Source organism: Limanda limanda, chromosome 18 (assembly GCF_963576545.1).
Source record: "Limanda limanda chromosome 18, fLimLim1.1, whole genome shotgun sequence".
NCBI lineage: Eukaryota > Metazoa > Chordata > Actinopteri > Pleuronectiformes > Pleuronectidae > Limanda > Limanda limanda.
The window spans coordinates 19,254,006-19,281,686 of record NC_083653.1 but is presented as its reverse complement, the minus strand read 5'-3'; the positions used below and the strand labels follow the sequence as shown (position 1 = coordinate 19,281,686).

Genomic DNA, 27,681 nt, shown 5'->3' with positions numbered 1-27,681 from the left:
TAGAGAAATGTTGTAATATTGCAACATTGGGCTTAGTTGGGAGCAGGATTTCTGTATTTGTACTCACGTTGTGTGAACAATTCAGAACAACTAAGGGTTCATTTGCAGGGTTGATTGCTTACTTAGCCCCATAACGGTATATAACATTAATAATAATCACACATTAGTCATATTTTTATTTTTAAGTCATTTATTAAAATTATTAAAAATATTAAACAAGATAAAACTCTTAAAAAGCGCGTTTTTTCCCTCTTTTTTTCTTTTTATGACATTGGTCATGAAGACTTTCATTGGTGGTGAAAGTCCCAAAAACAGTCCCTGTTGTCTAAAAAGCAAAGGCGAACATCACACTTTCTGCATTGCGTGTTGGTGTATCCTTTATTGCACTGTCTGCAGCGTCCTCTCCCTGTCTTCCTTGGGAAATGACCAACTAGGTCCTTGCGTACATCCAATGGGAGGTTTGCACATCTCTTGGATGGCCTCTTCTGAGCATTCAGAGGGCTTCCTGATGTCACTGACTGTGTTGCTGGGCTCCCTTTGCCTGAAGATGGCCGTCCTCTCTTTGGAGTTTGAAGTGTTGCGTTTACCAGGATAAGAGAGGATGCTAGCTGTGCCTGAAACTGTCTCCTGTTCATTGTCTCTTTGCTAGACACCTTGAGCTCTTTACAGTCCCGCTTGTAGAGCAGCCAGGCATTGATCACAGCGAGGATGATGGTGTGCCAGAAGATGTACATGTACCAGCGACGGGATTTGATGGGGAACTTATATTTGGCTGTAAATGAGTCCAACAAATCCACACCTCCCATGTACTTGTTGTAGGCACCAACAATGTAAGGCCTCTCAACTTCAATGAAGGTTTTGTTGGCTTTGTCCCAGCGTTGAATCTTCTGCACAGGTTCAGGTCCAGCAAAGAATGACACAAGTGTGACGGCCCTGCTGTCATACCAATTGACAGCACAGATGTTGTGATTCCCCTCCACTCTGACATCACGGGGCATGGTGTGTTTCCTTGTTTTTGGCTCGATGTCCACGTAATTATCAGCTGGACAGACCATGGGTGGTTGGTTTTCTTTGTCCACTTCTTTACAGACATCTTCATCTGAGTCTTCATCACTCTCATCTGTGTCACTGATTTCAATCTCAACCTCACTCTCTCCATTTTGGACCAGGTCAATAACATCCTGCACCGTGTATCGCGGCTCTCTCCTTGCTGGTGGCATTCTGAAAATAAAATATCAATTAATTAACATGAATATATGTTTTATATATTGTAGTACATAACCTGAAGGAATAGATAGGGTGGTGGACCAAGTGCTCAGGGTAGAAATGTTTTCCATGCAGACAATACTGTCTGCCTGGTAAGTTGCTTTGGACAAAAGCGTCTGCTAAATTCCCTAAATGTAAATGTAAATGTAAATGGTTTAATGGCTCTAATTATCATACTAAAAGGAAAACATGCATCCCCCCCCACTTACATCCACACCCCACATTCAGGAACATTCCTGTCCCCAGAACTGAATTGTTCCATGGACAAAGTCATGGAATTTTAGGTCAGGCTTATCAAATTAACTACATTTTTTAGAGATAAAACTTTTAAATCAGTCAAATTTGACCAGAACACAACACAAGGGTAGAATGTATACTATCCATGTATAAAGAAAATACTCTGTTTCAGGCAGTGGTGTAGTGGAGGGAACACAACCTGTTTGAGCCCACTGCAAAAAGCCAGCTATTTTGACTACCACATTCACCCAGTGTTGTATAATTGCAACAATTATATAATAAGCTCTAAAAGAAATTTGATGCATCTATTCCACACTAACTACATATGTACATGCTCTAGACATTATAATAACAACCAAAAAAAATATAAAAGACATTTTACTTACATGCATCTGATGAATCCAGTCCAATGAAACCAATAGATGTTGTTCGAAGGAAACCTTGAGAGGTTGTGTGAGTTCATGGCCAGAAGGCGTGACTTATAAACAAATGTATGATCCAATAACATTGTGAGACTGAACAATAGGACCCAATGACTATGTAAATGTGGTAAAAAAACAAGAAAAATAAAGCCAGATTGTTTTTTAGGATGGTTAAAGGTAACGTTGTAATTTTACAACAAGGGGTGCTACAGGGTTAAAAACAAGATGATTTGGTCTTCGCAAACACATTGGTGACGCATTTTAATACCACAAACTTAATGCTATCCACTTGTGGTCAGATCTCTAAAGACGGTTGTTGATACCAAGTCTGAACAGGGCCTTAGAGTTGGACAATATTATGTGTATTTTGTTGTACCTACCTATTTTTGATGGGCATGCCCATGTTCTCAATCTACAGTTGTTGGCCTGATTGTGGCTGAATGGAGAATTTCAGCATTTTGCCCAACCCAAATCCGCACCAAACAGGAGGCAGCTAAAGTTAGCATCTTGCTAGTTTATAAGTGGATATAAGTGGAAGTTGAGTTATTATTATAGTCTTTCTGCTGCCTTCAAGCGGTCAAAGAAAAAAGAAAAAAATTAAATTATTGGTGCTTTAATGTTATTCCAATAGTAATTAAAGTGAATCTCATATCAACTTTAATTTCCCGACAATGGCTATAACTTAAAACAATGCAAATAACTAAAGTAATTACATAATTAGTTAATATTGGCAACATTGAGCTGTCTCTTCCCTGCAGATTTGATTTTACAGGACGTCTGGATTATCTTGCAACAGTGCCTCTCACTCCTTGTCCTCACCTGCCGGCTTTTAAACTGGACACAAAACAAAGCTCCACGCGTCTGTTACAATACCAATTTACATGAGTGCTTAAGTTATTAAAACTATATTTTTATGGTTTCTGAAAGATGTTGTAGGAGACATGAACTTATCTAAAACGAAATCCCGATTATTCAAACGATTATTAATATGTGCCCTTATTTTTTTTTTTTTTTAAATGACTAACCGGAAGTACCAGTCACTTCCGGTTCCGGTAAACACCGATTACGGCTGCGTGTCTTATTCCTCCGTGAAACCATGCAGGATATCGGTGCCTAGTTATTCAAACCCTTAATGATGGCAACATTAACATTCTCCATAAAAACACTTTGTAACTGAGAACTTTGAAATTTCCTCTCAATATTAAATGTCCCCATCTGCCCCCCCACTACAAGCACACAGAGAGAGAGAGAGAGAGAAAGAGAGGGGTGGGGGGGGCTATGAGGACCATCATCATTTACCACCGAACCACGACATTGAACGGGTTCCATACAACAAAAAGGGGAGAATCGCAAGCTGACACGCGCGGGTCCGGTGTGAACAGCCGGGCGGCTGCGCGCTGGAGAATGGACGCGGCGCGGCCGCTACACTGTGTGGGGCTGCTGCTCGTCGGATTTGAAGAATCCGACGTGTTCCCATACAACATAACTTTTTCTACACTTTTTGTCGATCAGACGGGGCTGCCCTCCCTCTGCCATTTTCCACTCGCGCTGTTTTTTAAATACCTCCGGTCACCACACACACACAACTCACCTCCTTCACTTCACAGCTGCTTGAGAGTGAGGGCCAGTCAGCGGGGCCGCGCTGAATGCTTTGGGGGAGGGACTGAATTGCGAATCTGCGTCTCTTTAGAAAAAAATGCCAAATAATCGTTTCAACTCGATTATAGTAGTTTGGAGATCGTTTGACCCAATAATCGTAATGACGATTATATTTCGATTAATTGAGCAGCCCTAATTGGAACTGATTCTGATTTGTTTGAATTGATTAAAAAAATGTGTTCTGTCTTATACAGATATGTTCATGGATGATATTGCCTGTACTATTGTTGACAGCAGGACTAAAGTTTAAGCTACAAAATAATTTATATAATGATGCTCATTTTTGTCACCTATGCTGCCACCCTCACACATTACTTCCATTTTCCAACTTCTGTCTGTACGGGTAAATATTTGTGGAAACATAACTAGATAGAACTAGATGTGTGTGTCTCTGTGTAAGGTATGTGTGTTTTGATTTGGTGAGCAATTCTGTGCCCATGTGTATGCATTTATCTGGAGATGTACGTATGCACATGCAACACAAACAGCCAATTTACACTGTTTTTTAATCTCTGGAAAATAAAACAAAACAGCTTCTTAATTCTTCCAAGGTGCACAGCTGGCTCCCCTTGAAGGTTGTAATGCCCCTTTACTAGGGGCAATAAAGGAAAAAAAGAAAGGGAAATGTCAAAGCGCAGATCACACACATACAGTACTTGGCATTTTTGAAACCCGCCAGGAAGTAGTGAAAACTGCTACTCCTTCACAGCAGGACCGAATGGGGCATTCCAGGGCCACAGGCCAGATTTTTATTGCACAGGATCTGAAAGACTTATTTGTTTATCTGTAACGACGGTGCTGCAGTCAAATGATATGAAAGGGAATCACAACAAGGTTGTATAAAGGTTAGTTTAAGGCTACAATAAGCTGACCTTGCTGTTGTACCCACCTTTGCCCTAAAATGTTGTACTCAGCACAAACAACATCAGCATCGGACTTTTCATTTGTACGACTATGTGCGAGACCACAAATACCTCCACGCAGAGATAGTCCTAAAGTGTGCACCCTTATGTCCCAATTATCTCATCAAGACCACAAAGACACACAAAACGCAAACTAGAGCCATGACAGACGGTGCTAGATATTTCTGCCTGTAAACCAGACTGAATAAACAAAAGGCCAAGTAAGGATTCAGACTAAATGATGCACAAAATCCAGTTTGAGTAAAAGATCCATGAGTTTGAGATGTGGCTCAAGAGGTACCCTTTTTCAAAGGCTTATCACATACCAAAAAACACAAAGTGAGTAATTAATAATTTAATACTGTTATAGTCACTATGTCACTGAATTTGACAACCGTAATACATTTTTAAAATATCAAGTGTTTCATCTTTTAATCTCAGATTTCACCACCTTTTTGATGTTAAGGATGTGAATTGGTGTTTTGGTCCCCAGACTAAGACTGTATATACATGGATGACATGACTGACAGCTCCCCAAAAGTGAAGCCAAAATGTCTTGATTGCCCCCTTGTGGCTGGCTGCATGATAGGTCATAAACCCCACCTCCTCTATGTTAGTGAATTGGACATGGACCAAACTAAAAAGTCTAAAGGCTCCAGTATGCTTCTCCGTGTCCGTGGCGCGGAGAGAAGGACGGATCCCACGGACACTCCTTGATTTTGCTTTTCCGACGACTGTACGTCTGAAAACAATTTACCGCCAAACAGTAGGTGGCGCAACGGAAGACGAGCTTAGAGAAGCCTACCTCAATGTGCGAAGAAGCTTTCCACGTGCGTTTATTTTCCTGCTCCCGGCTTACCTCACACACACTGAAAGAAGGCAACTACCAGAACTCAATAAAGTGACACCCAGCAGGTCAAGATGCTGATGTTATCGTTTCTTAGCGCAGCGGTTCCCAGGTCTTGTTTCTGAACTGTGTTGCTAATTCCACAGCTTGAAGCTACACGGAGGCAGCTAGCTTCCCCCCCAGCTTCCACACACAGTCAGCAGGGACTCCCGATACTTACTTCTACCCAGTGTTTGCTTCTAACCTGACGGTGTTTGAGAAACAGTGTCATGATAGAAGTGGAATTAAAGTCGTGACAGCACTAATACCACTGCAGTTAGCATGGTGGCTAGCACGCTAGCGCCGTTATGACACGGCATTATAACCGTATGTGACCGTACACACAAGCCGTTAGTGCTCTAACCAGCCACCGTCAGCCGGCTTAACACACTTGTCACATTAATCGTAGTTGTGTTTGGGTTTATTGTGATTTAGGGGAAAAAAACAGGACGTTTGAGGTACGGAAATGATGTAGTTCCGAAATGCTGTCGTTAGCGGACCAATCACAGCCAAGGGCTGTCCCTAGGCTAGAAAAATCAGAGGTGCAAGAAAACCTCGGAGAGGGTGTTTCTCTGTCCCTTTCAGTCCGTGTCAGTAAAAACAGAGAAGCATATATCAGCCTTATGTTCCTAGCAAATAGATTTCTCTCCAAGTTGGTTGTGTTTTATCCAGGTAGTTCTTATGACACAAATGTATGTTTACGTCCAGGTTTTTTCAAGAAAGTTTTAATATGTTATTTGATACTATAAAAGGGGAAATGTCTCTACTGACTGCTGAGAATGACTCTCGATTGGGCAATTACATGTAACAGCGGGACCTCCATACCGCAGCTTGCAACTATACTGGCTGTGGCTCCAATTGAAGTGATCGCTGCAAGATTGGAGAATTGGTGTCAGGGATAACTTGGCTTCATTTTTTTATTGGTGGAGACGCAATCTTCTATCTTTATATAAAGTCGATGGTCTGGGATTAGCACATTCAACAAGCGTATCTTGACTAATTCTTAATAGTGTGGCAAGTGTTGCTGAAATAGTCCAAGGACTTGTGTCAAATACTGAATCACAAATTCCTAGTGAAAGACAGAAAGAGACACAAACTTAGGGGACACCTCTTCCTAACTTTCACCTCTGAAACTGTGTTTGCAAGTGTGTGTGTGTTTGTCTGTGTGCGACAGAGTGTGAGCAGGCATGTGTTTGTGTGAGAGAGTGTAAGTGCGTATGTGCTATGATAAGCTGAGCCACCGGCCACCACTCTCTGTGCTCCCTCAGTGACTGAACACACAGAGGTGGAATAATCAACACACTGACAATGACAAGCAGCAATCTGTAGTTAAAGACACAAAATGAAGATGACCTACAATATCACACATTGGCCCACCTGAGTTTAATGAAAAACACAGGCAGCCTAGTTAAATCAATCCAAACCTTTTATGCTACACTTCAGCAGTAATGTAAAGTGTGTGCAGTTTGCAGTTAATAGCCTCAAACATGGAAAACCACCACTAGATTCCTTTGAGAGTACATCAGATAGGGGTAGGTCGGGATTCCTGTGGTCTCAGCAATATTATTTACAACGTATATTTCCAAAGTAAGATGTAGATTGCAGAGGAAAACATGAAGGAAAACAACATTCTACCTGCCCACCATCATCTCTCGTTAAACATCCAATGCCAAGTTCCACATCCAAGCCCAGCAGGGAGCCACGTGTTAGAATATACTGCGCTGTGCAGTACCAGGGTGGGCCGGGATAGCCTGCTCTCGCTTCAGTCTGGGATTGATTGTGAAGAGCGGAGCTTGGGGGGGGGGGATAAAGCGCCTGTTGTGATCCCACACACATTTCACCAATTTAACATTGTGTTTTCCCAAATTAGAGCAAACCTGAGAGTACTATGTGATGTGATTAACAAAATGGAATTTGTTAAGATGCTGACGCACATGGCGCCCTGCTTCACATCATGTTACACACAATAACAGGGTTCAGAGGGGAGACCACTTGTTGAATCCAGAGGTAATGTTTCCCCTCATTTAACCTTTTGATTTGAACAAAACCTTATTATTCTTTAAATAAGAAGCAAGAGAGGGTTAAAGTAATGGGGCCTGTATGGCCATCATTAATTTGTTCTGTTCCTGAAACCCACATGTTTCAATTAATTTGATGTGTTGTATACGTTAAGGCTAAAAAGGTCACAGCTATTAATTCAGCTATCTCTTATGCCATGCTGATTTCCACAGCTCCACATTTCAACACTGTAGGAAAAAAATTAAAGGTCAAATTCCAAGGTCTTGTCGACAGTTTTCTATGCTTGGGGACCAATACATTATCTCTGGCCACAATTCATGTGTTAGAAGAGACGATAAAGGAGGGAAAGCATCAGCTAACCTTATCATTTCCACAGATGTCTGTTTTTTGTTCAGTTGGTACTGAGTTCTCCATGTAATCATGTCATTACAATTGAGAGCTCTATTTAATTTGAAAAAAGATTTGCTGACACCCATGTCGTTCCCTTACCGACAGAAAACCTAAAACCCTGTTCACCTCCTTTACCATTTTTTCGCTGAAACTATGGTCGGCTCCTTTTCTCATCATGCTCTGACTGTGATTTGACCACTTTCCATGTAGAGGTTCCTGCATGGCTCTATGAAAAACCTGAAGTCATTTACTGTGAGACAAAACAGGCAACAGCTGCAGGTCCTCACATTCAGATTCTTAATCAGTCATATGTTTGGCATCTTTAGCCAATCCAGCAGTTTGGCTCTGGAGATGGAAGCATTAGTTGGTTTGTAGGCAGCTCAACTATTATGGTCAGTTATGTAGAGACCTTCATAGTACCAAGAAGATGAATTCCCCTAACGTTTTCTCAACAATGAGTTTGACATTTCTATTTCTCCCATGCTTTGGTTTAAACTTGTAAAACCAAAGACATTCTCATGAGCTTTAGCATGGTAACACACACAACTCATATGGCAACTACACTAAACATATTCTAAACAGTAGAATGTTAAAAATTTTGGCTGAACCGGTCACGCGGTCGAGTGCTACATCCCAAAATGTCGTTGACTGAGTGAGTGACAGAGTTGGGTTTGTGATCAAATCACAACATTGCCCATTCAAGTGCCTCATGACTGTCTGCCACTATTTAGGTCTTACTGACGTAAGAACTACCTAAAATGACAGAAACTGTTTAATAAATTCAATTGAAAAAAAAAGTCAGTCAAATTATCCTGTCCATGCTCATAATAAGCTGCTGCACAATGTCTTTCACAAGAAGAGATTCTCCATAATGAGTGTAGGACTTGACACTTCAGTGTTACTTTCCAACAACACAAATATCAACCAAGAAAGGTCTAATTATTCACTCTTATACTTGCAAAGATGACACCGACATCAGTTTGTGCCTTCCAGCCAACTGTGTGATAGAATATCAAAGTTTGACATGTCAGTTTTCTATAAACACTGGCATCTGTACACCCTTTACACACAAACCACCCGGGGATGCAACTACTTCCCATGCAAACGCATATGCAGGCTGACATACTGAATCATCCCAAGACTTATATAGGTCATTTAAATGTGGTCATCTACCAGTGGCAGTGAGGCATGCAGAGCAGGGGGATTTCTCTTCTGTCTCCGTGTGTTATGGCCAGTGAGGTGGATCAGAGATGACATACTCTCAGGCCAGAAGGATGGCACGCGAGGTCCTAGGTCCCACGAGGATTCACTTAAGTATATTACTGTAGAGTAAGAGAACTGTGTTTGTGTTTGTGTATGGGTGTGGATGTGGGTGGGCTAATGGAGTGTGGACACTTTGGGGAATGAGGTCAAACATAGCTGGTTTTCACTTCTACAAAGACTCAGTTTAGGATTAGTGCTGTGGATTTGGTATAAGGTTCGGTTTATATATATGGATAGGATTAATTTATAAGTTAGTTTAGGTTGAAGATTAGGGATGGTGGTTAAATTAACAAGCTTTATGTTGAGTGAAGGTTAAGGGTTATGTGAGGGTTTTGAGGTGAATATTGAGAGTAAGGATGTTGCATGTAATGTCTGTGTAAGCATGTGTGCAGCCTTCACATGCATATTTATGTGTGCTGTACGTACGTGTGTGTGTGTGTGTGTGTGTGTGTGTGTGTGTGTGTGTGTGTGTTTCATGAGTGACATCATGAATGTCTACCACTGGCTTTCATCCAGTTAATCTCTCTCGTCCAGTCTCTCTGAATCATCCTGGATTTATGTACTTACCATGTTTGCTGCAGTAGACGTTAATCAGGCCTCAGCTTTATCAAAAGTAAGAGGAATTAATTTTGTGTTGTTGCTCTGGAAGTGTAACATCCACACATTACAAGAAAGTAAAATACAGTTTAATGAGTCATTCAGATCGCGCTACCATACCTGGGAACACAAGGTATGAAGACGTCAAAAAAAAATTGTCCATTCAATGCCACTTACTTTTAGCAAGCTCACTTAGATTAGCACAGGGACCAAGGTTGTTGACTATTTTTCTGTATATGTTTCCTATTCACAAAATCTGAGATAAAATTTACTTTAATCCCAGCCAGTTACCTCTCCTACACCTGCCATAAACTAACCAAGCCTTAATCTCAAATGCAGAGGGTGCCACTCCAGGGAGATACATTATTCAAAGTGTAGACTCATAAGTGTTTTTCTTCAAACGTATCAGAATCCACCTTGCAGCGCAGCTCTAAAGCTCACACTAAAAGCATGAGCTGTGTCCAAATTCAGGGGCGAAGGACGTGATCTGAAGCTGAAATGAGACCGACTGGTCTACCGAGGATTTGTTTGACCAGCTTGTCAATCACATGAATCAATCAAATTTTATTTGTGTAGCTCGTATTTTTGACATAATGGAAAGGTTTGATAGAAATAAAGGGAACAGCAATGACAATTGGTAGATTATGTCATTAAGAATATTGTAAATCAAGCAGTCTTGTTGTTATCATAGTCCATGATCATGACCTGCGCTTATATTACATTGTGAGCTACTGATAGCTAGCTCGTTAGCTTTGCAATGAATCTTGGGAAGAGTTTGCCCTGGAAATGTACCATCTGTTGGATCCTTCGTTGCTCAGGGGCGGAAGAACGCATTTTTCGCCATTTGGCAGGAGCCTTAAAAATTGGACAGCCACTAATATGCCGAAGGTACGGAATGATGCGTCCCCTGAATTGAGAAACAGCTATTAAATCTCAGTAGTGTTAAAATGCCAAACACCTCATAAAAACTGGTTACCTAGCTGTTTCTAGAATTCGTTTTTGGTCCTTCTTCAAGCATACATACAACAATAACTTACTATATTGCAATATAGATACAACTAGATACTGTAGATCATCTAATCAGAGATCAGAAAAAAGGTCATTTGATATGTGAACCACCTTGAGGAAACACACACACAAATAACAATTAGTTAATTAGGTAAAAAGACGCATCTTAACCTAATTTTTCATGTACTTCATCATGAGCCAAATTCCTTAATACTACACATCTTTTCTTTGATACTCACCCTCGCACACGCATGAGCACTAAATTTTTGACGTCGAACGAAACAAGGTAGCCTCTATATTTCTGCTTGTCCAACAGATGAGTCAGCGTTTAAATTTCCAGCCGAGTCACCGTCGAGTCCCATAACAGTCAGAGGGGAAGTGGAGCAGAGAGAACAGACAGCAGAATGTTGGAGAGGGAGAGCTGCTGTGAAAAATTATTATTCATGGTAAAAGACAAATTGACAAGAGGTGATATTCATGTGAAGAGAGATTGTGAGGAAAACAAAAAAAAGGGTTAAATGGAATTATAACGTCTCAAAGCCATTTTAATAACCAAAACATGAATGTAATTGTTCACATACTTGCCAGTATAGGTACTTCACATGTGGATGATATGTGATAGGGAGTGTCTAAGTAAGCACACACTGCCTGTAGCGGGGATCAGTGAAGACATAGGCAAACAAAATGTGTGATTTTACAGCAAATTTAGTGTGGTATAAAAAACAACAGAGGATCTGAAAAGGGAAAAAAACTGTGTGTTAAACATACATCAATGTAGTTAGTATATAACTACCACGGATTGAGAAGAAGTGAATTTAGAGCGAAATTTGACCTCTTGTACTGCTTGCACATGTCAACACTTGTCACTGAGTCCATGTGACTTCTGTTTTCGAGGCCTGGCCTTCCTTGAAAGTTGGTGGTAGGTCTGTTGCTCTGAACCAATGTTGGAGACATGATGTATTGACTTTTAGTCCCTAGTATGGGTTAAGCTCAACTATGTAGCTCATGTGGAGTCAGACACCAGTGATGTCGATTGAGTAATGTCGTCAGACTTGAGAAACCTTCAACAGATCCACCAAAGACATATAACATTAACTTTACCAGTGAAGCAAAGTGTGGTTACAGCCTAATGTCACATAGTGTTGTTCCAGCCACAAATATTCATATCTCATTTGAATATTTCTGGATGCCAGTTGAGGTCGATTTGCAGTTTTCCACCAAGAAATGAGAGACATTTTCTTACAAACACAATGTTTTTGTGCACACTGTGGATTGTTTGCCTACTCTCCAGCCTTGTTAATCATCTTGCTGCCACTCAGTGTATCCTGCAACCACTATAGGAGCAAATGGTCTAGATGATGTTCTACGACATGAGAGAAGAGATGAGAGAAACAAATGATATCCACAGGTTATATTGGAAGAAAAAGAGGGCAAAAAGGAGTAGTACATGACAGACCTACAAACTCAAACTGTATGTAATCACACATAATTTCAGAAACACAGTCATACACACATATGCAGATGGTCAGGGTAAATGACAGAAAGAGAACTATGGTTTATTGCTTGGAGCTTACTCAAGGCAGTTTGTTTGCTGTGGCATCCTGTTGGTTAACACAGTACACAGCTGCTGGCCTACATTCTTCAATAAGGCAGAAATCACAAGATTTTGTTTTCTTTTTAATGCAATAAATTACTTATCAGTGATTAAAGATTGATGACAAGCCCTCTTTCTTTACTTTTAAACCTTGATCCTCTAATCTATCTCTCTCTTTCTCTGCTTAGGGGTGGATATCCTGAAGCTGGTGGCGGCCCACGTGGGTACCCATTGGATCGAGATCTATCAGTCCCTGGCTAACGCCACGGAGCGTGAGGTAGCAGCCTTCTCCAATGGCTACTCATCAGATCACGAGAGGGCTTACGCAGCGCTGCAGCACTGGACCATCCGGGACAGTGACGCCAACTTGGCCAAGCTGATCAATGCCCTGCACCGACAGCGCCGCATCGATGTAGTTGAGAAAATCCGCTGTGTCATGGAGGACAACCCACAGGTAGGCTGGTTTGATTATGGTTTTGGACAAGATATCCTTCTGAACACGTTTATTCAGAAGAGTGTCAGGTAGTGTTGCAGTCGAGTACCTAAACTTGATTCTCCAAAGAAGTGTCCAAGTCAAGTCTGAAGAGTTTAGGTAGTGCGTCATCCTATCAAAATCGTCATGCACAGAAACCTTGCAAACTGAGTCTGATGCATTTCATTCTATTTGTTCCAAAGAAAACACACTGGAAAATAAAAATGGAAATGATTTTGTGCTCCTCTCACTTCTTGAAAAGAGGGGAAAAAATAGAAAACATCCAATCCAGAGAACTCGTGAGGAATAAAGCAAATTTTGAATAAAGCAGGAAATCGAACCTGCTCTGAAAACTTAAATTACGGACGGATGTTTTTGAGTTGGTGTGTCATTTTGATTGACACAATGTGAGATTTTAAATGTACCACAATTTTGGGTGTAAAACACATACAGACTTGGTGGGCAAAGATCTTGATGTCAAATCCATGAAAGCACAGCGCACAATTCAGGGCATCTGTTAATACATCATTAACTGATGTCATACATTGGAAACTACTTGTAGCCATGCGAGACATTAAATAATTATATCATTTTATTAAAGTTATCATCATTATCTTATGTGAAATTATTGAGACCTATTAGCTAAAACTATCAAAAAAGTCCTTTATCCATCATCCAAGTCCAAATGGAGTCAGTGTTGGACTCCATCGGTTCTCAAGTCCAAGTGGAGTCATGACTCCTGTACTCAAGTTCTACGACACTGGTGTCAGGAAAACAAGCGTGACCTTGGCTGTCTCCACATCTTTTCAATCTGCGGCTCCATCAACATCACTAGCACAAGCTTCAGTACACTGTGTTCCCTGCATCTCTCCCTCTGAAATTGAATCTGTGAGGAAAGCTTTCTGGTGTGTCCCGCTGAAGCCAGTCCCTGGGGTTCAGCTGCATTCCTCGCATTAAAGCAACAGCTGTCTTCCAGAGAATGATTTGTTGTTTAAACAGTAATTACAGTCACTGCTGCAGACTCTGCCCTCTAAAGAGTTTTGGGAAGTGCTTGTCGGGATTAGTGAGTTAGCGAGGGAGGAAGTTTCTGTCCTTTTGAGGTCATAGTATGTTTTCAGAGGTACCCCTGCCTGCCCAGCAAAGTCCTGCCATTGTCATTCTCAGGACATGGGAGCTGTTGGGATGGATGTTTCTGAGAAGTTAACCTTTTTCACATTTCACAAGATCATGCACACTTGTTGCTATAAATCTGTCTCCCTTTTTAACGACCATCTCGCCGGCTAGTTTTGTGTTAAGATTACATCCCCATTCTTGACCTCACCTTCTAATTTCTGATTAGTAGTCCTCCTACTGGTCGAAAATATTAAGGAACCTTTTGAATCGTGGAACAAACTAGAGCTGAAGGCACGCAGCGGTGGAGGTCTGGAACCAGCCCTGCACATTGATTTTCAACATTTCCCCTCTTACATTTTGCTCTGTGTTCAGATGTGTAATTGCATGTGAATGAAACGAATAGACACAAGTAGATGTCACCTAGCCCATGCCGTCAATGTCAATTTGCACATATCCCAGAAGTCATGATCAAAAGTGCAGAGACAAATGAAGTGGAGTCTTTTGTGAGACTACAACATGACACGCCATTACCTCATCAATCAGTTTTGCATGGACACTCAAAACAAACAGTGCCTCTGCCCTCGCTTGTCTCTGCTCTTCTATAAATTGCCTCTATAGCGGCCGAGCTCAGCCTCCATCACACATGCTGACATTAAAGCAGACTGGTTCATGCGTGCAGCCGGACGCCTGTAATTTAGTAAACGCCTCACATGACTAATCTCACTCATTGGCCCCTCATGCCCTGCCTGGTATCAGTATCGTATTGTAATTGCCTCACAACACGCACACACACACACACACACAGAGAAAACCACAAACACTGGGGACACACTGGATCCTTCATCACCATCCACTTTTCTCTCTTTTTTTTTTCTTCTAATTTCTTAGAGATTCGTATCAAGTGAGTGCTCTTGACCAACCTCTTCAAGGTCAATGCTGTCATAAAAATAAGGTTTATATATATAGCTCCTTGAATTAACTTTAACAAAGAGCTTTGTAAGATAAAGCAATAGGATAATAACATTTTGAATCACATCCATTAGAGCACAAATACAAAAAATTACATTACAGATGAAAAAAGGATAACAAATTTGAAAATTTATGAAATAGACAGCAAGATCAGAACTAGGCGAAAGTACACCTATAAAAATGTTCCTTTAAATCAGCTTTCAGACACGCAGTGAACTCTCCAGTTCCTCCATATTTTCTCTGGAGGAGGTGCACGTGTGAACAGACTTTCTCCTCCTGGACTCCTAATAAAATGCATTTAGAAATCCAGGAAGTCCATGTGTGAACACAGCAGGGGATCAACCGCTGGATTCATTACCAGCGAGTGGGGGGGTAGATGAAGAGGTGACACACACGTTATAAGAGCCGACACTGGTGTCTGTGTGTTGTCAAGAAAATCACGTGATCTCCTTAGCGATGTTAATATGTCACTTCCTGCCTCTGTCTGCTGCAGCAAGCTGCTTTACCTCTCACCTGAATAATGTGGAGAATTTGTTGCTGTTGTGAAGGCGTCTCTGCAGATAACCTCCTGCTGCGTTGTGCATGTGTGAAAGGCAAACTCTTGGGTAAACTCTGTAGCCAATGGAATGGCGAACAGGGCCTACGCTGAGGACCCCCTTATTAAAGACAGAAATACACTTGTTGTATTTGTAGATAGGAATGTGTAACATTAGGATTTTATTGTGTCTATATTGACACCACCTTCTGTGAGTTACTCAATATATGCACACAGTCCCAGCCTAAAAACAGGGAACACACAGATTGAAGTGCTTGATTTTGAGAGGACAGACCTAATTTCAAAGTTGGTGTTTAAGGTTTATTTGATAGTTACAGTGATGCACAGACAGGAAATGGGGAGCGAGAGTGTGACAGGAATAACATGCAGTAAATGGTCCAGCTGTCCCGGTGTGAGGCCAAACCATTCCCACAAGGGGTCACACAAGTTCATTTAAAATGTTATACCTCTGAAGGTGTTGTTTCTGAAAATGAGCATTGCGCTGACTGGAGGTTGGTGGCTCACAGGATTATTATGGGTAACTTAGTGTCAGTAGAGGCTAAACATAAAGGCAAGTGTGGAAATATAATTAAAGGTGGATCAGAATGGGGACAGCTGATTACAACTATAGTCAAAGACAAAAACAAAGTTGCTGTGACAGTCCTACAGGATATTGGCCATTCAAAAGGTCAGGGTCACTGACTCGTTTCACAGCACGTCAATGTGACTGAAAAATGTCGATCGGCTGTTACATAAGGCCACTATTTGTCATTGAGCATTGAAGAAAAAGAAAATCAGTGTCGCTGCTGGAACAACCGAGCGTCAGCTGTATGAGGGATGTTTTCAAATTTTGTGTCAGCTGCGGATGAGCCGGAAACAGAAAGAAGAGTGACAGTGATTCCCCTGACCTTCGCTATCATTTCTCCTCATCCTCACTGTGAGCTTAATCACCTCAAAGTACCTGTGTGGAGATTTCAACAAAATGTTTAGACTTAAATTCTGCCCACATATAAAGTATATCTATAGGTAAATCAAAACCTGGAGGAACAAGATCGTGTGCCTTCACTAAGGATATGAAGTTTAGAGCAACATTTTATCAGCACCACCATCATACAACACCAAATAATGGAAGAATGTCCCATCCCTCCACTTAACTGAGAAGACATCCAGACTACTAAGTTTTCGTTTAAAAATGCATCAACTCTGCTACAGATACGTGTGGCCCCTGTTTTAGTTTTAAAAACTCTGTATCAATGGATCAAATTTATTTCCAACTATTAGCAGCAATAAATCTTCCAAATTTTGAGAGGACACTAACAACTCTCATTGTCCATCTAAAAAACAATGACACTGCTGCACCAGGCTCAGGTCATCAGCATGCAGTGATAAAGAGCAACAATACTGTTTCATTTTGATAAACCCCCTATGTATTCTTGATAGATGCCTCATGTCAAATACTGCAGCAGATGGAGCTGCCTTCCTGAGGGAAGGGTCACAGACACAACAAATACGAGGGGAAAATGGTGATATCTTTTTTTACTGTTCTATTTTTAGTCCATATCAACTCAAAGCAGAGTCCAGATCAGGATGTCTGCAAAGTTGTTGAAAAGTCAGAGAGCGGGTTGACACTGCAGAAAGCACTTGTCTGATCAAACAGCAGTGTCCTGGATCATGTGACTCCAGGAGCAGATCTGAGGTCTGTTCACATGCACATTTGTAGTGCATCTATGTGCAGCACTTTATCACTTAGCGATCGATCAGATCACACACTAGCGACACAGCCATCAGGGGCACTTCGGCACGTTAAATGGGGGTGACTGGGATTGAACTACCAAACCTCTGCTAAGTGGACAACCCGCTCTACCCAGGTGATTGCTTATAGTCATACACAGGAGATCTCAACAAGGTCTTTGGTATTATAAAGTAATTTTGGCACTGATGCCTCTGTTGCTTTTCAAACAAAATTCCCACCGAGTATTTGTTGATGCAAAATTAGTTTTCCTGGCGATAGAGTTAAGGGGCTGTTGTGAAGTTGTAAAATACTGTAGATACAGTGTAGTATGTTGTATGTATTTTCATTTAATTTTAAATATCATGTACATTACAGTGAGCATAAGATGTGTAGAGTTGAAGGGCAGTTGCATTAGGACCTTGTTTTAACCTTGTGGATGTGTCAACAAGAATTCTGAGGCCTTTTTTAATCTCCTGGGATTCAATTTGAAAACTTGGCAGGAAAAGTACATGGGGAAAATTACAATAATCCTTTAATGATGGACACCTAGTGAAAGATGACGTGGTCTGCCACGTTAGAATAAGCTCAAGAATAAGCGTGTTATACAACTGAAATGGAATCTGTTTTTTAGTGACACACGCACACAGACATCTTTCATCTGCCCTCTGTGTTTGTCCTCTTCCCTCCTCTTTGCTTTTCCACGTCTTCTCCTCTAAAAAAGTGACTCCACAAAAACATACAGCCCACAGTAGTCATTTCCCCCATTGCTGCCACAATGATACACAATCAAATGCAATTTCTGCCCTAATTGGGTGTTAATGATTCAGGTCCCATTAGATGCCTTTCAGTGGCTTCCACAACATCCATTACTTTGTGTTTGTGTGTGTGTGTGGGGGGGGGGGGGGGGGGGGGGGAGATTTCCCAGAAACTGCGACTATTCTATTAAAGGTAATTCAGAGAGATGTGCATATGTTTGTGAGTGTATTTGACATTAGGGTATGCTTTAATGTCGTCTGGGCGACATCAGACTTATCCATTGAAGATCTACTTTAGTGGTGAGGGCTGAATGCACCATGACATCATAAAGTCTCTAACCGTTGGTCTGGGCTGAGGTTCTAACTTAGCGCAGGGTTTCCCCCAGAAAACTTGCTTAGCCTGGTGGTAGGGCTGCTAGAAGGCAGCCGCGGGGGGGTGAATCGGATTTTGACCTGGACACCACTGTTTCTTATACTCTAAACAGTATAAGAAACAGTAATGATAAGGGGTTAAATAGATACTTTGATATCTTTTTGAGTTGCACTGCTGACTTAACTTATAAGCCCTCTTTTTTATTTATTTTTATCACGTGGAGTTGCTAGTTTAAACCTACAGTTTTGCACTTTAATATTTGAGCCTTTGTTTACATTTTGTTTTGTGCTGCATTATATGGTGACATACAGTTTGTTGTTATCAAAATAAGATTAACTGAATTGAAATGGTCAATTTGATTTTTTTGGAGGAAAATTAATCGTTTACATTAATCGACTAATCGATAAAATAGTCGTCAGATTAATCGATAGAAAAATAGTCGTTAGTGGCAGCCCTACTTAATATTTAAAAAAAATCAAGTTTGCTGTGAACATAGCAGTCAGGCCTCTTATTTCAGAAACAATGTACCGTAACAGTTAGGTTACCAATAAAAGGTTAGCCTACTACTTCTTTGCTTTCAGCTAGCTACTCAAACAGACAAGCAACAAAATAACAAACAAACAAAATACACAGGCAAGTGTCGGCCTACTTTGAAATAAATTAAACACAGAACTTTGTAGGGCTATTTGAGTCCTCCTCATATTTGTGGAAAATGTATGAAATAAGAAGTACCCTATTTTTAAATAAATAAAACCAAATAGCTGCAGCCTAATCGTGTAACGGACTAGGTTTATGTTTATGTTTGGTTTTGACTTATGTTCAGTAAAACACTGTGTTGAAGGAGCGTTCTGATGTCCGACGGTCAGTGAAGTGGTCTGGGTGGGACATGTGACTGTTTGGACCAATATGATGGTTGCTTGGGGATCGGGGCTCAATGAGGAAGTGAGGTGTTGTTGATGTGCGCGAGTGACGGATTTATTTATTTTTTTAAATTAAAAAAACAAGCGACGCTTAGCCTGGCGGGGGGGGGAGTATAGCCTGGCGGCCCGCCAGGCCTATACAGCACTGGGGGAAACCCTGCTTAGCGGCAACTAAGTTAATAGCTCGTCTGTGTGGGGAGTCATTACAGCCAAGTGAGATACTTTGCTCTAACTGTTTTGATCTAACTAATCAAAGTTTGACCCTTGTGTGGTTCTGTCCCCTGTGCCCTTCACACTGCAGCAGTCTGCCTACTCTGCCAGTGAGGCTGGCTGACTGTATGTGTGTGGACATATGAGTGCTGGGCTGTGTGCCCAGTGTGTGTGTGTGTGTGTGTGTGTGTTTGTTTGTGTGTGCGTGTGTGTTTATTTGTGTGTGTGTGTGTGTGTGTGTGAGTGTCTAAGCCCCACGTCCCCTACAGACCCTTGTGCTGTGCTGACAGGGGTAGTCAGCAACTCAGCCTGATCCTTTTCTACCTCTCTCTCGCTCTTTCTCACACACACACACACACATACACTGCTGCACCTCCATCCTTAGCAGCCCATGCTGCCAGCATAAAGTAATCAGAGTCCGTGTGGCCTCAGACAAAGTGGCAGACGAGTACGCAGAGTGCTCACTCTGGGTGGTCAGTGAAGGGACAGGGCTTTTACGTGGCAGTGGGCCGGTAATGTTTGTCACATCCTGTATATCATGCAGAGAGAGGCTACTGCCTCACCCCATATAATGGCACCAACTAAGACAAAACACAAATCAAAGGTTATTTAGAGGAAAAATAGATGGTGCTAATTTTACCTCCTGGATTTTAAAAATTAGGACTAGAAGTGAATCTACCAAAAGACATTTCTATTAGAAACATGTAACCTCCGATGCTGGTTGGCCACTTTATTACCTTATCACAAATACATGTATTGAGATCAGATCATAGACGATGTACACAGACATTTTATGGAAACCTCTTACAATTTCACCTGTTTTTCACACACCTAAGTAAAAAAAAATTCTTTGATGTTTCTTGGTCTTTACCACACCTTCACATCTAGTTTGGGCATAAAGCGGCTAAGACAATACAACATGAACTTCTAGTTGGAGGAGGACCCATTTTTTTTCACCTGCAAAATGCTGATATTTGAGGCTGTAATGATTGTAGCTGATGATGGGCGGCTGTGGCTAAGGGGTTTTAGTGATTGTCCACTAACCAGAAGGACTTGTGCTCCATGTTATGTTAAGAAGAGAATTTGGAGAAATGTTCTTGACTGGGGAAAGTGAGTTTCACTCTCCCTTCCTTTTTGCTCTTTAGCAAGACACTGAAACCATAGAGTGGCACAAACTCTGTGTTTGTATTCAGCAGTGACGTCTCCTTGTTGCTCTCTTCTGGATTCGGACGATCGTTTTAAAGCTGCTGTGACTGGCTGAACTATCTAATACATCACAGGGTAATTAAAGGAAAGCCGCGTTCATTGCTTCGAACAGTGGGGGTTTTTTTTGGTCCGTGGTGTTTGGACACAGGCTATATATCGCAGTATGTGGTCCAGCTATAGTAAGAATGTGAAACAAGATGTTACCGAGGGATACAGTTGAATTCTGCTGAATTTGTCGCCTTCTCTGGGTCTGTGTTTTTATTTTTCTGCATTCTGCTCACTTAAAACAATTGTTCCAGTTGCATCTGCTACTCTGTGACAGTCCACGGCCTCTGTCACCGTGTGCACATGTGTCTGTGCACGCATGTATGCATTCCTTTGTGAGCGAGACAGAGCGTGTTTGTTCTGTCAGAATCACGCTCAGCCCGGTGACCCAGACATTACGGAACAGAGAAAGTAAACACGAGAGACGGAGAACAGCGCCGGCGATTCAGTGTCCTGTTGGAGCCCATTCAACAGACCTGATACTGAACTGAACAGGAAACAATCAGACAAAAAAAAATGTTTTCCCTCAACCGTTTTTTTCTCTTTTCATTTCTAGTGTGTGTGAGATGAGTGAAATAACATCTTCAGTGCTGTGACCTTCAGGCTAGAGTGGGTTCCTGTGGAGAAAAACAAGACGTGGTTTCATGATCTCATCCCCAAACCAGTCGCTACTGGTTCAAACCACAGGTTCATTACCACACCAAAGAGAGAGAAGAGAGCGAGAGGAGTTTGCAACAATATAGAGAAAGAGAGACAGGAGAAGATTGTGAGATGGGGGAGAAATAGAGAAAATGTGTCAGGAAGAGGAAGAGTGGACAGATGAGAAAATAAAGGAATATAGAAGAAACAATAAGTGATGGTGGTAGAGGGAAATGACAAGATATGAAGCCAAAAAGATTTTAAAAAAACATTTACAAATGGAAAACAAAGGTAAAGGAGTGACAGGGAAAAAAGAGAATTATAAGAAATACAGGCATCGTACCAACTTTATGCAAGTTATATTCATTCAATGAAATCACCACAACACTCTTCCTCAGACAGTATCAAGGAGGAAGAGGAGAGGAAGAGAGAGAAAAGAGTGATTGAATATTGAGAATAGGAGTCAAAGAAGGATAGAAAAATTAAATGTGGGTTGAAGAGTTGAGAGAATGAGTCTAAAGCCACAGAATTTCGTGTTTGCATTAAAATGCATCAACTCTGCTACGGATACGCCTGGCGTCCACAGTTGTCTGGCTACTAATGCTGGGCCGGTTTTACGTAGTTCGAGAACTCCGGGCAGCTATTTAGTCTGGACGGGCAGAAACAGAAACATTGCGAGACAATGACGCAGACACTCACAAGCGCTTGCCAATTGGGTCTTTTCAGTCTTGACGTGGCTTATAAATCAGGTGCCTATCACATGACCCCCTTTCAGAACAAAACAGCCAACATTAGCCTCAGCTACCAGTGCAGAATGTATTAATGCAACATGGATAATCAATTACGAGTGTTGCTGACCCTATTGTCTTTGCTGACAGCTGTTGTGCAGTTAAACTCTGTATTTTACAATGATACACCTTTTCATGAGTAGAAGATAAGCTGTTTTTCAAGCAAGTCCTGTAAACGGTCCTGTTGGGACTAGGATTAAAGCTCATACAGAGCCAAAACACTTGTGTGGGCAGAGTTAGTTTTAGTTTAAAATATACAGTAGTTTGTGTACGATGGATGTAGCCTGAGAGACAACAGAGATACAGTACAATGATGTTGCATTAAGTGTTTCATAAATGCAGGACAGAAGTTCACGTGCTCCATGAGCATGATCCATCTGTGGTAAATCATACGCTGATGTTTCTCCTCTTCCTTCTCCCCTTCTCCATCTTTCTTAACTGTCCACTCCTCCCCACTCTCTGTCTCCGCCTACAGTTTGACATCAACCAGCTGATGACCTCGGTGAATGTAACCAAAAGCCTCAGTCCGGTCCACAAGACGCTGGATTCTCCCAGCAGCGTTGGAGGCGGCAGCAACCGCAGCGGTGGCAGCGGCAGTAGTGGTAGCATGGGTGTGGAGCAGTCGCCGGTGGATCGCACCAAAGGCTTCTTCCCAGACGAATCGGAGCCTCTGCTGCGCTGTGACTCCACCTCCAGCAAAGACTCCGCCCTCAGCAGAAACGGCTCCTTTATTACCAAAGGTGAGAGACTAATCAACAGGAGTGGCTCATTGCTTCTGCGAGGCACCCAACCTTTATACATACACATTGGCCTCAACAGAAACAGTGCTCTTTAATTTTGAATGGGGTTACATCATGTGTTGCTGAACAAAGGCTCTGGCCAATCAAATGATGTTCAAACAAACACTCGAACGCAGTCACTAGCCAATCGAATCATGCTAATGCCTGTGCCTGGTATTTGTTCATCTAGTTGTGCATGTTACTTTTCGTATACTTCCCTTTAGTATTAGATGGACCTTTAGCATGGCATGTTAGCATGAGAGGCAGCTATGTTGTGTGTCCCGACCAGACAACTGTGATTGGTTGTTTTCATTTTCATCACGATGAGTGCTAAACAAACCCTCTGTCAAGCATTAAAGCAGCATGCACATGTGAATTCTCACTCACTTTTAGTGACATAGTTTTAGTCTTTATTTACAAACAAAAATACTGGCATCCGTCAGCTTTTATCAGTGGCTGAAATTGACTTCAAAGGTTCAGTTAGTAGAATTTAGTGGCATCTAGTGGTGGAGTTGCATATTGCAGCTGAATACCCCTCAAATATTAAAAACGTCAACCTTCAGTTGTAATAAAAAGGTGTTTAGTTTGTCCAGGACTTGCTCCCGAAGAAAATGTTATATATAAATATTTAAAGGACCCATCGGATGCCCATTTTACCACAGCTGATATGGTTCTTTGGGGTCTTAATGAAATGTCTGTAACATATTTTGGTCAAAATACCACAAGGATCATTTAAAACAGCAGATTGACCTGTTTTGAGTGCCCCCCTCACCCCTCCTCCTTCCTTCACGAGATACAAGGGCCCAGATTTTTAGCTATCCATTACCTTTGTAGAAATATGGATACTGGAGACGAAGATACAATCTTGCAACCATATCGTTTTGAACCAGAGTCAGGTGGGCCGAAGCCAGGCTCCGGGGAGAGACGGCCCGGCTCCACCGGCTTGGTAGCGAGCCTATGACGTCTATTCTGGTCGTACTCCCATTCAACGCCATCTAGCGTATCATTTCTGACATAGAGGAACCACAGCAAATCGCGGGAGTTGTTTTTTTACAGAGTTTTTGGGACGGTAGACATGCTAGATACCCAAATGAACGTGTAGAAGCACTACAAAAGTGGAATTTTCATAATATGTGTTCTTTAAATATAAAGGGCCATTCTATGGTAAAGAAAACAGCTCTTGGTACATTTTAGATGAAACACACTAGAGAAAACACCACTAGGGTCATTTTATATAATTTCGACCAATAGATCTCTTTCAACTAAATCTTACACACTGAACCTTTAAATGTTAAGTTGCAACCCAAACTATTTTAAGGGGTATAATCTAGTTAATAAAGTTTAAACTGAATGTGTTTCTTGTGTTAAGTCCATATAAGACTAGAAGGGTATCAACAGACCTTCATCAGAGATTATATCAAACAATATACACCAGACCTCATAGAAAAAAAAATATCTTCATCATAAATGATCCAGATCTACCTGAAAATGGAATGGATTCTTCCCTGGCACATGTATCACTCCTCTACCAAGTTCAATGTATATTAGGTCAGTACTTTTTTGTGTAAATACTGCTGATAAATAAATAGACATGGCTGAAAACATAATCTCTTTGGCAGAGGTCATTCTTTATAAAAGAAGACACAGTCAATTCTAAATGGTTTACAGACGATATAAATTACATAACACTACATTACATTTCATTGAGCTGACGCTATTATCCAATGCAACTTACAATAAGTGCATTCAACCACAAGGGTACAAACCTTGAACAACAAGAATCAAGAAAGTACAATTTTCGTTTTTTAAAAACGACATAACTGTCTAACAGCACACCTTATGATTTTTCTTGTTAGAGAAAAAAACACAAGATAAAACTCATCTGCAGTTAAAGGCGAAAAAAACGCTCTGAGTCATGAAAACCTGAATCAATAATCCTGTGAATAATTCAACATTTAGAAGGAGCATATTGACACAGAGAGAGTCACTCTGCTATTAATAGCATATTATAACATGGCAGTAGTGATATGACCTATGATGGGGACTGATGGTGAGTGTGTTTATACTCTCCCGTGTGAAATGTGTGTCTGATTGATATCATATTCATTTTGAGATATAAAATGTTTTTATGTCGGAGCAACATTCAGTATGTGATATCATATGTTGGAGCCCAAAAATGAAAAAGAAATATCTACAAACTGTTTCCCTTCATCTAGCATTAATAAGAGTCGGTGTTATTATACCTGAGGCAACTCAGATGATGACACAGGAAAAAATGTTTTTGTCATGCGATGCCAGAGTTTTCCCATGAAGAAAGATTTTATCGTGGCAGAGTTTCAGTTGACACACCCACTGTGTTTATAGAACAGTCTTCTCTAGTGCACCATGAGGGTTAAGGCTCGAATATGCTTCTACGTATCCGTTTCGCGGAGAGGGACGCACGGATATCAGAGAGTTTTTTTGATTTTTGCTTCTCCGACGACTGTACGTTTGAAAACAATTCACCGCCAAACCCATAGGTGGCGCAACGGAAGACGAGCTCAGAGAAGCCTACCCCATTTCTGGGAAGAAGAAGTCCACGTGTGTTTGTTTACCTCTGTCGGCTGGCCTCCCACACACTGAACCATGGCAACTAACAGAACTAAATAAAGTGACACCCAGCGGGTCAAAATGCTGATCTTATCGTTTCTTAGCGCAGCGGTTCTCCGGTCTTGTTTCCGAACTGTGTTGCTGATTCCACAGCTTGAATCTGCTTGAGGCTACACGGAGCTAGCTAGCTTCCCCCCAGCTAGCTCCCCCCCAGCTTCCACACACAGTCAGCAGGGACTCCCGACACTAACTACAACCCATTGTTTGCTTCTAACCTGACGGTATTATATAAACAGTGTCATGATAGCAGTGGAATTAAAGTCGTGACAGCGGGTTTTTGCACTGTTACCACCGCAGTTAGCATGGTTGCTAGCCTAGCCCGCTAGCGCCGTTTTGAAGGCTCGTTATAACCGTATGTGACCGTGCACACATGCCGTCAGTGCTCTAACGAGCCACCATCAGACGGACAACTCCGCTGGCTTAACGCACACGTCACATTAATCGTAGAATCGTAGTTGTGTTTGGGTTTGCTGTGAAGCAGGAAGTTTGAGGTCCGGAAATGTGAAATCCGGAAATGACGTCGTGCGAAAATGACGTCGTAGGGAAATGATGTCGTTCCGGACCAATCACAGCCAAGGGCTGTCCGTGGGGTCTCCGAATTAAACACGGACAGTTAGAAAAATCAGAGGTGCACGAAAAGCTGTCAGAGGCGCTCGGAGTGGGCGTTCCACGGCGGATAGGGCGGTCTTATCTGTCCGTTTTAGAAAAGACGGACAAGCATAAATTGGCCTTTAGTCACCCCTGAGGGACACTTTCAGTTTCCCGTCATTTCTCATCTGGGGCAACTTTTGGGCTGACAACTTTCAGTGTATCAACTGACCTGTATAGCTCATTTTGATAAGTTTTGAAATAATTATTTATCACCCACTGAATACTCCTGTTTGTGCAGATACCGATTTTATTAGCTTATTCACATTCTTAACACCTATGAATAATTATTCTGACGCTCACTGTGACTCAGATTTCATGAAAATGATGTGACAGCAGCTGCCTTCATTTCAAACATGGATGTGTTGGTGCCAATCGCCCTCATGTGGCCCTTCTGGGTATTGCTCTTGACTCAAACTGATAGATTTGCTCACATCAGATATTTTATAAGCAAAAATTAATGGGCACTATTCTTTCAACATTTTTGAATATTCCTGAAAAGTATAGAAAAGATTTGGACACAGCTTTTTGCTCAAAGGTTGCATTCTGCATATGTTTTCCTGTTTGTAAAAATATGTCATAAATTAAAATTATACAGAAATCTACGTTATTTAATGAAAACAGACTATTATAGAGTAATATTAAAAGAGTCATCCAGATTTCTTGTTAATGGCTTGAAGTGAGTAGAACTTCCACATGTTGACTTTACCTGTCATTCAGAGATAAGTATTTTTGACCTGTTCATGTTAGTTCTTAGGAACATACTTAGAACATACACTCTTTATGAAAGTCAAGTTACATAGTATGGGTTCTTAGAATTATCCCTTCACATCTACTTCACAGCAGGTCCTCCTCCATGGAGCCCGCCGTGTTCCTACAGTAGCCAAGAACTGACAAACCGAACACAGGCTTTAGAGATTTTTTTACATACTTTGACGGCCATTACAGTTTCTCCTAAACACTCCAAAAGGGATGTAAGGCAAGGGATACTCAGTTGGCTGCAATATATAACTTCCCCACTAGGTGCAACTAAATCCTACACACTGAATCTTTAATCTATTGTTGATGTAAAGACATTTATTATAGCAGCTATTTCAACAACTATTTCTCTGCTCCGTTTTCCCTCCAGAGAAGAAAGACACTGTGCTCCGGCAGGTGCGTCTGGACCCATGCGACCTACAGCCCATCTTTGACGACATGCTGCACATCCTGAACCCTGAGGAGCTGCACGTGATCGAGGAGATCCCGGACGCCGAGGACAAGCTGGATCGCCTTTTTGAGATTGCCGGAGTCAAGAGCCAGGAGGCCAGCCAGACGCTGCTGGACTCGGTCTATAGCCACCTACCAGACCTGTTATAGGGGAGGAAAGGAAGAAGGAAGCACTCAGATGTAATGAATCAGTGCAGGATTGATTCCGTGTGAGGGGATGAGTCAGATGTGGGGTTGTTCAGATCAGTTGTTTGATCTGACAGAGTCGGACTTGCCACGTCATTCTGTCGCATGATCTGTCCCTATTTACCTTCCAGTGTCCCTCCTCTGTTGTCTTGTTCGTACACAATATTATTCCTCCAAAACACCTCCACTGTGATACAGGGTCAATAATCA

At 41.6% G+C, this 27,681-nt stretch overlaps 1 protein-coding gene across 1 annotated transcript in view; it reads left to right on the top strand.

Moving 5' to 3' along the window:
• tnfrsf21 (tumor necrosis factor receptor superfamily, member 21) overlaps positions 1–27,460 on the top strand; it is a 44,717-nt gene extending 17,257 nt beyond the window's left edge. The window contains exons 4-6 of the mRNA XM_061091841.1: positions 12,432–12,697; positions 22,476–22,740; positions 27,206–27,460. Coding sequence (XP_060947824.1) covers positions 12,432–12,697; positions 22,476–22,740; positions 27,206–27,435 — 761 coding nt within the window. The 3' untranslated portion in view covers positions 27,436–27,460. The remainder of the gene's footprint in view (positions 1–12,431; positions 12,698–22,475; positions 22,741–27,205) is intronic.
• The last annotated feature ends 221 nt before the right edge of the window (positions 27,461–27,681 follow it).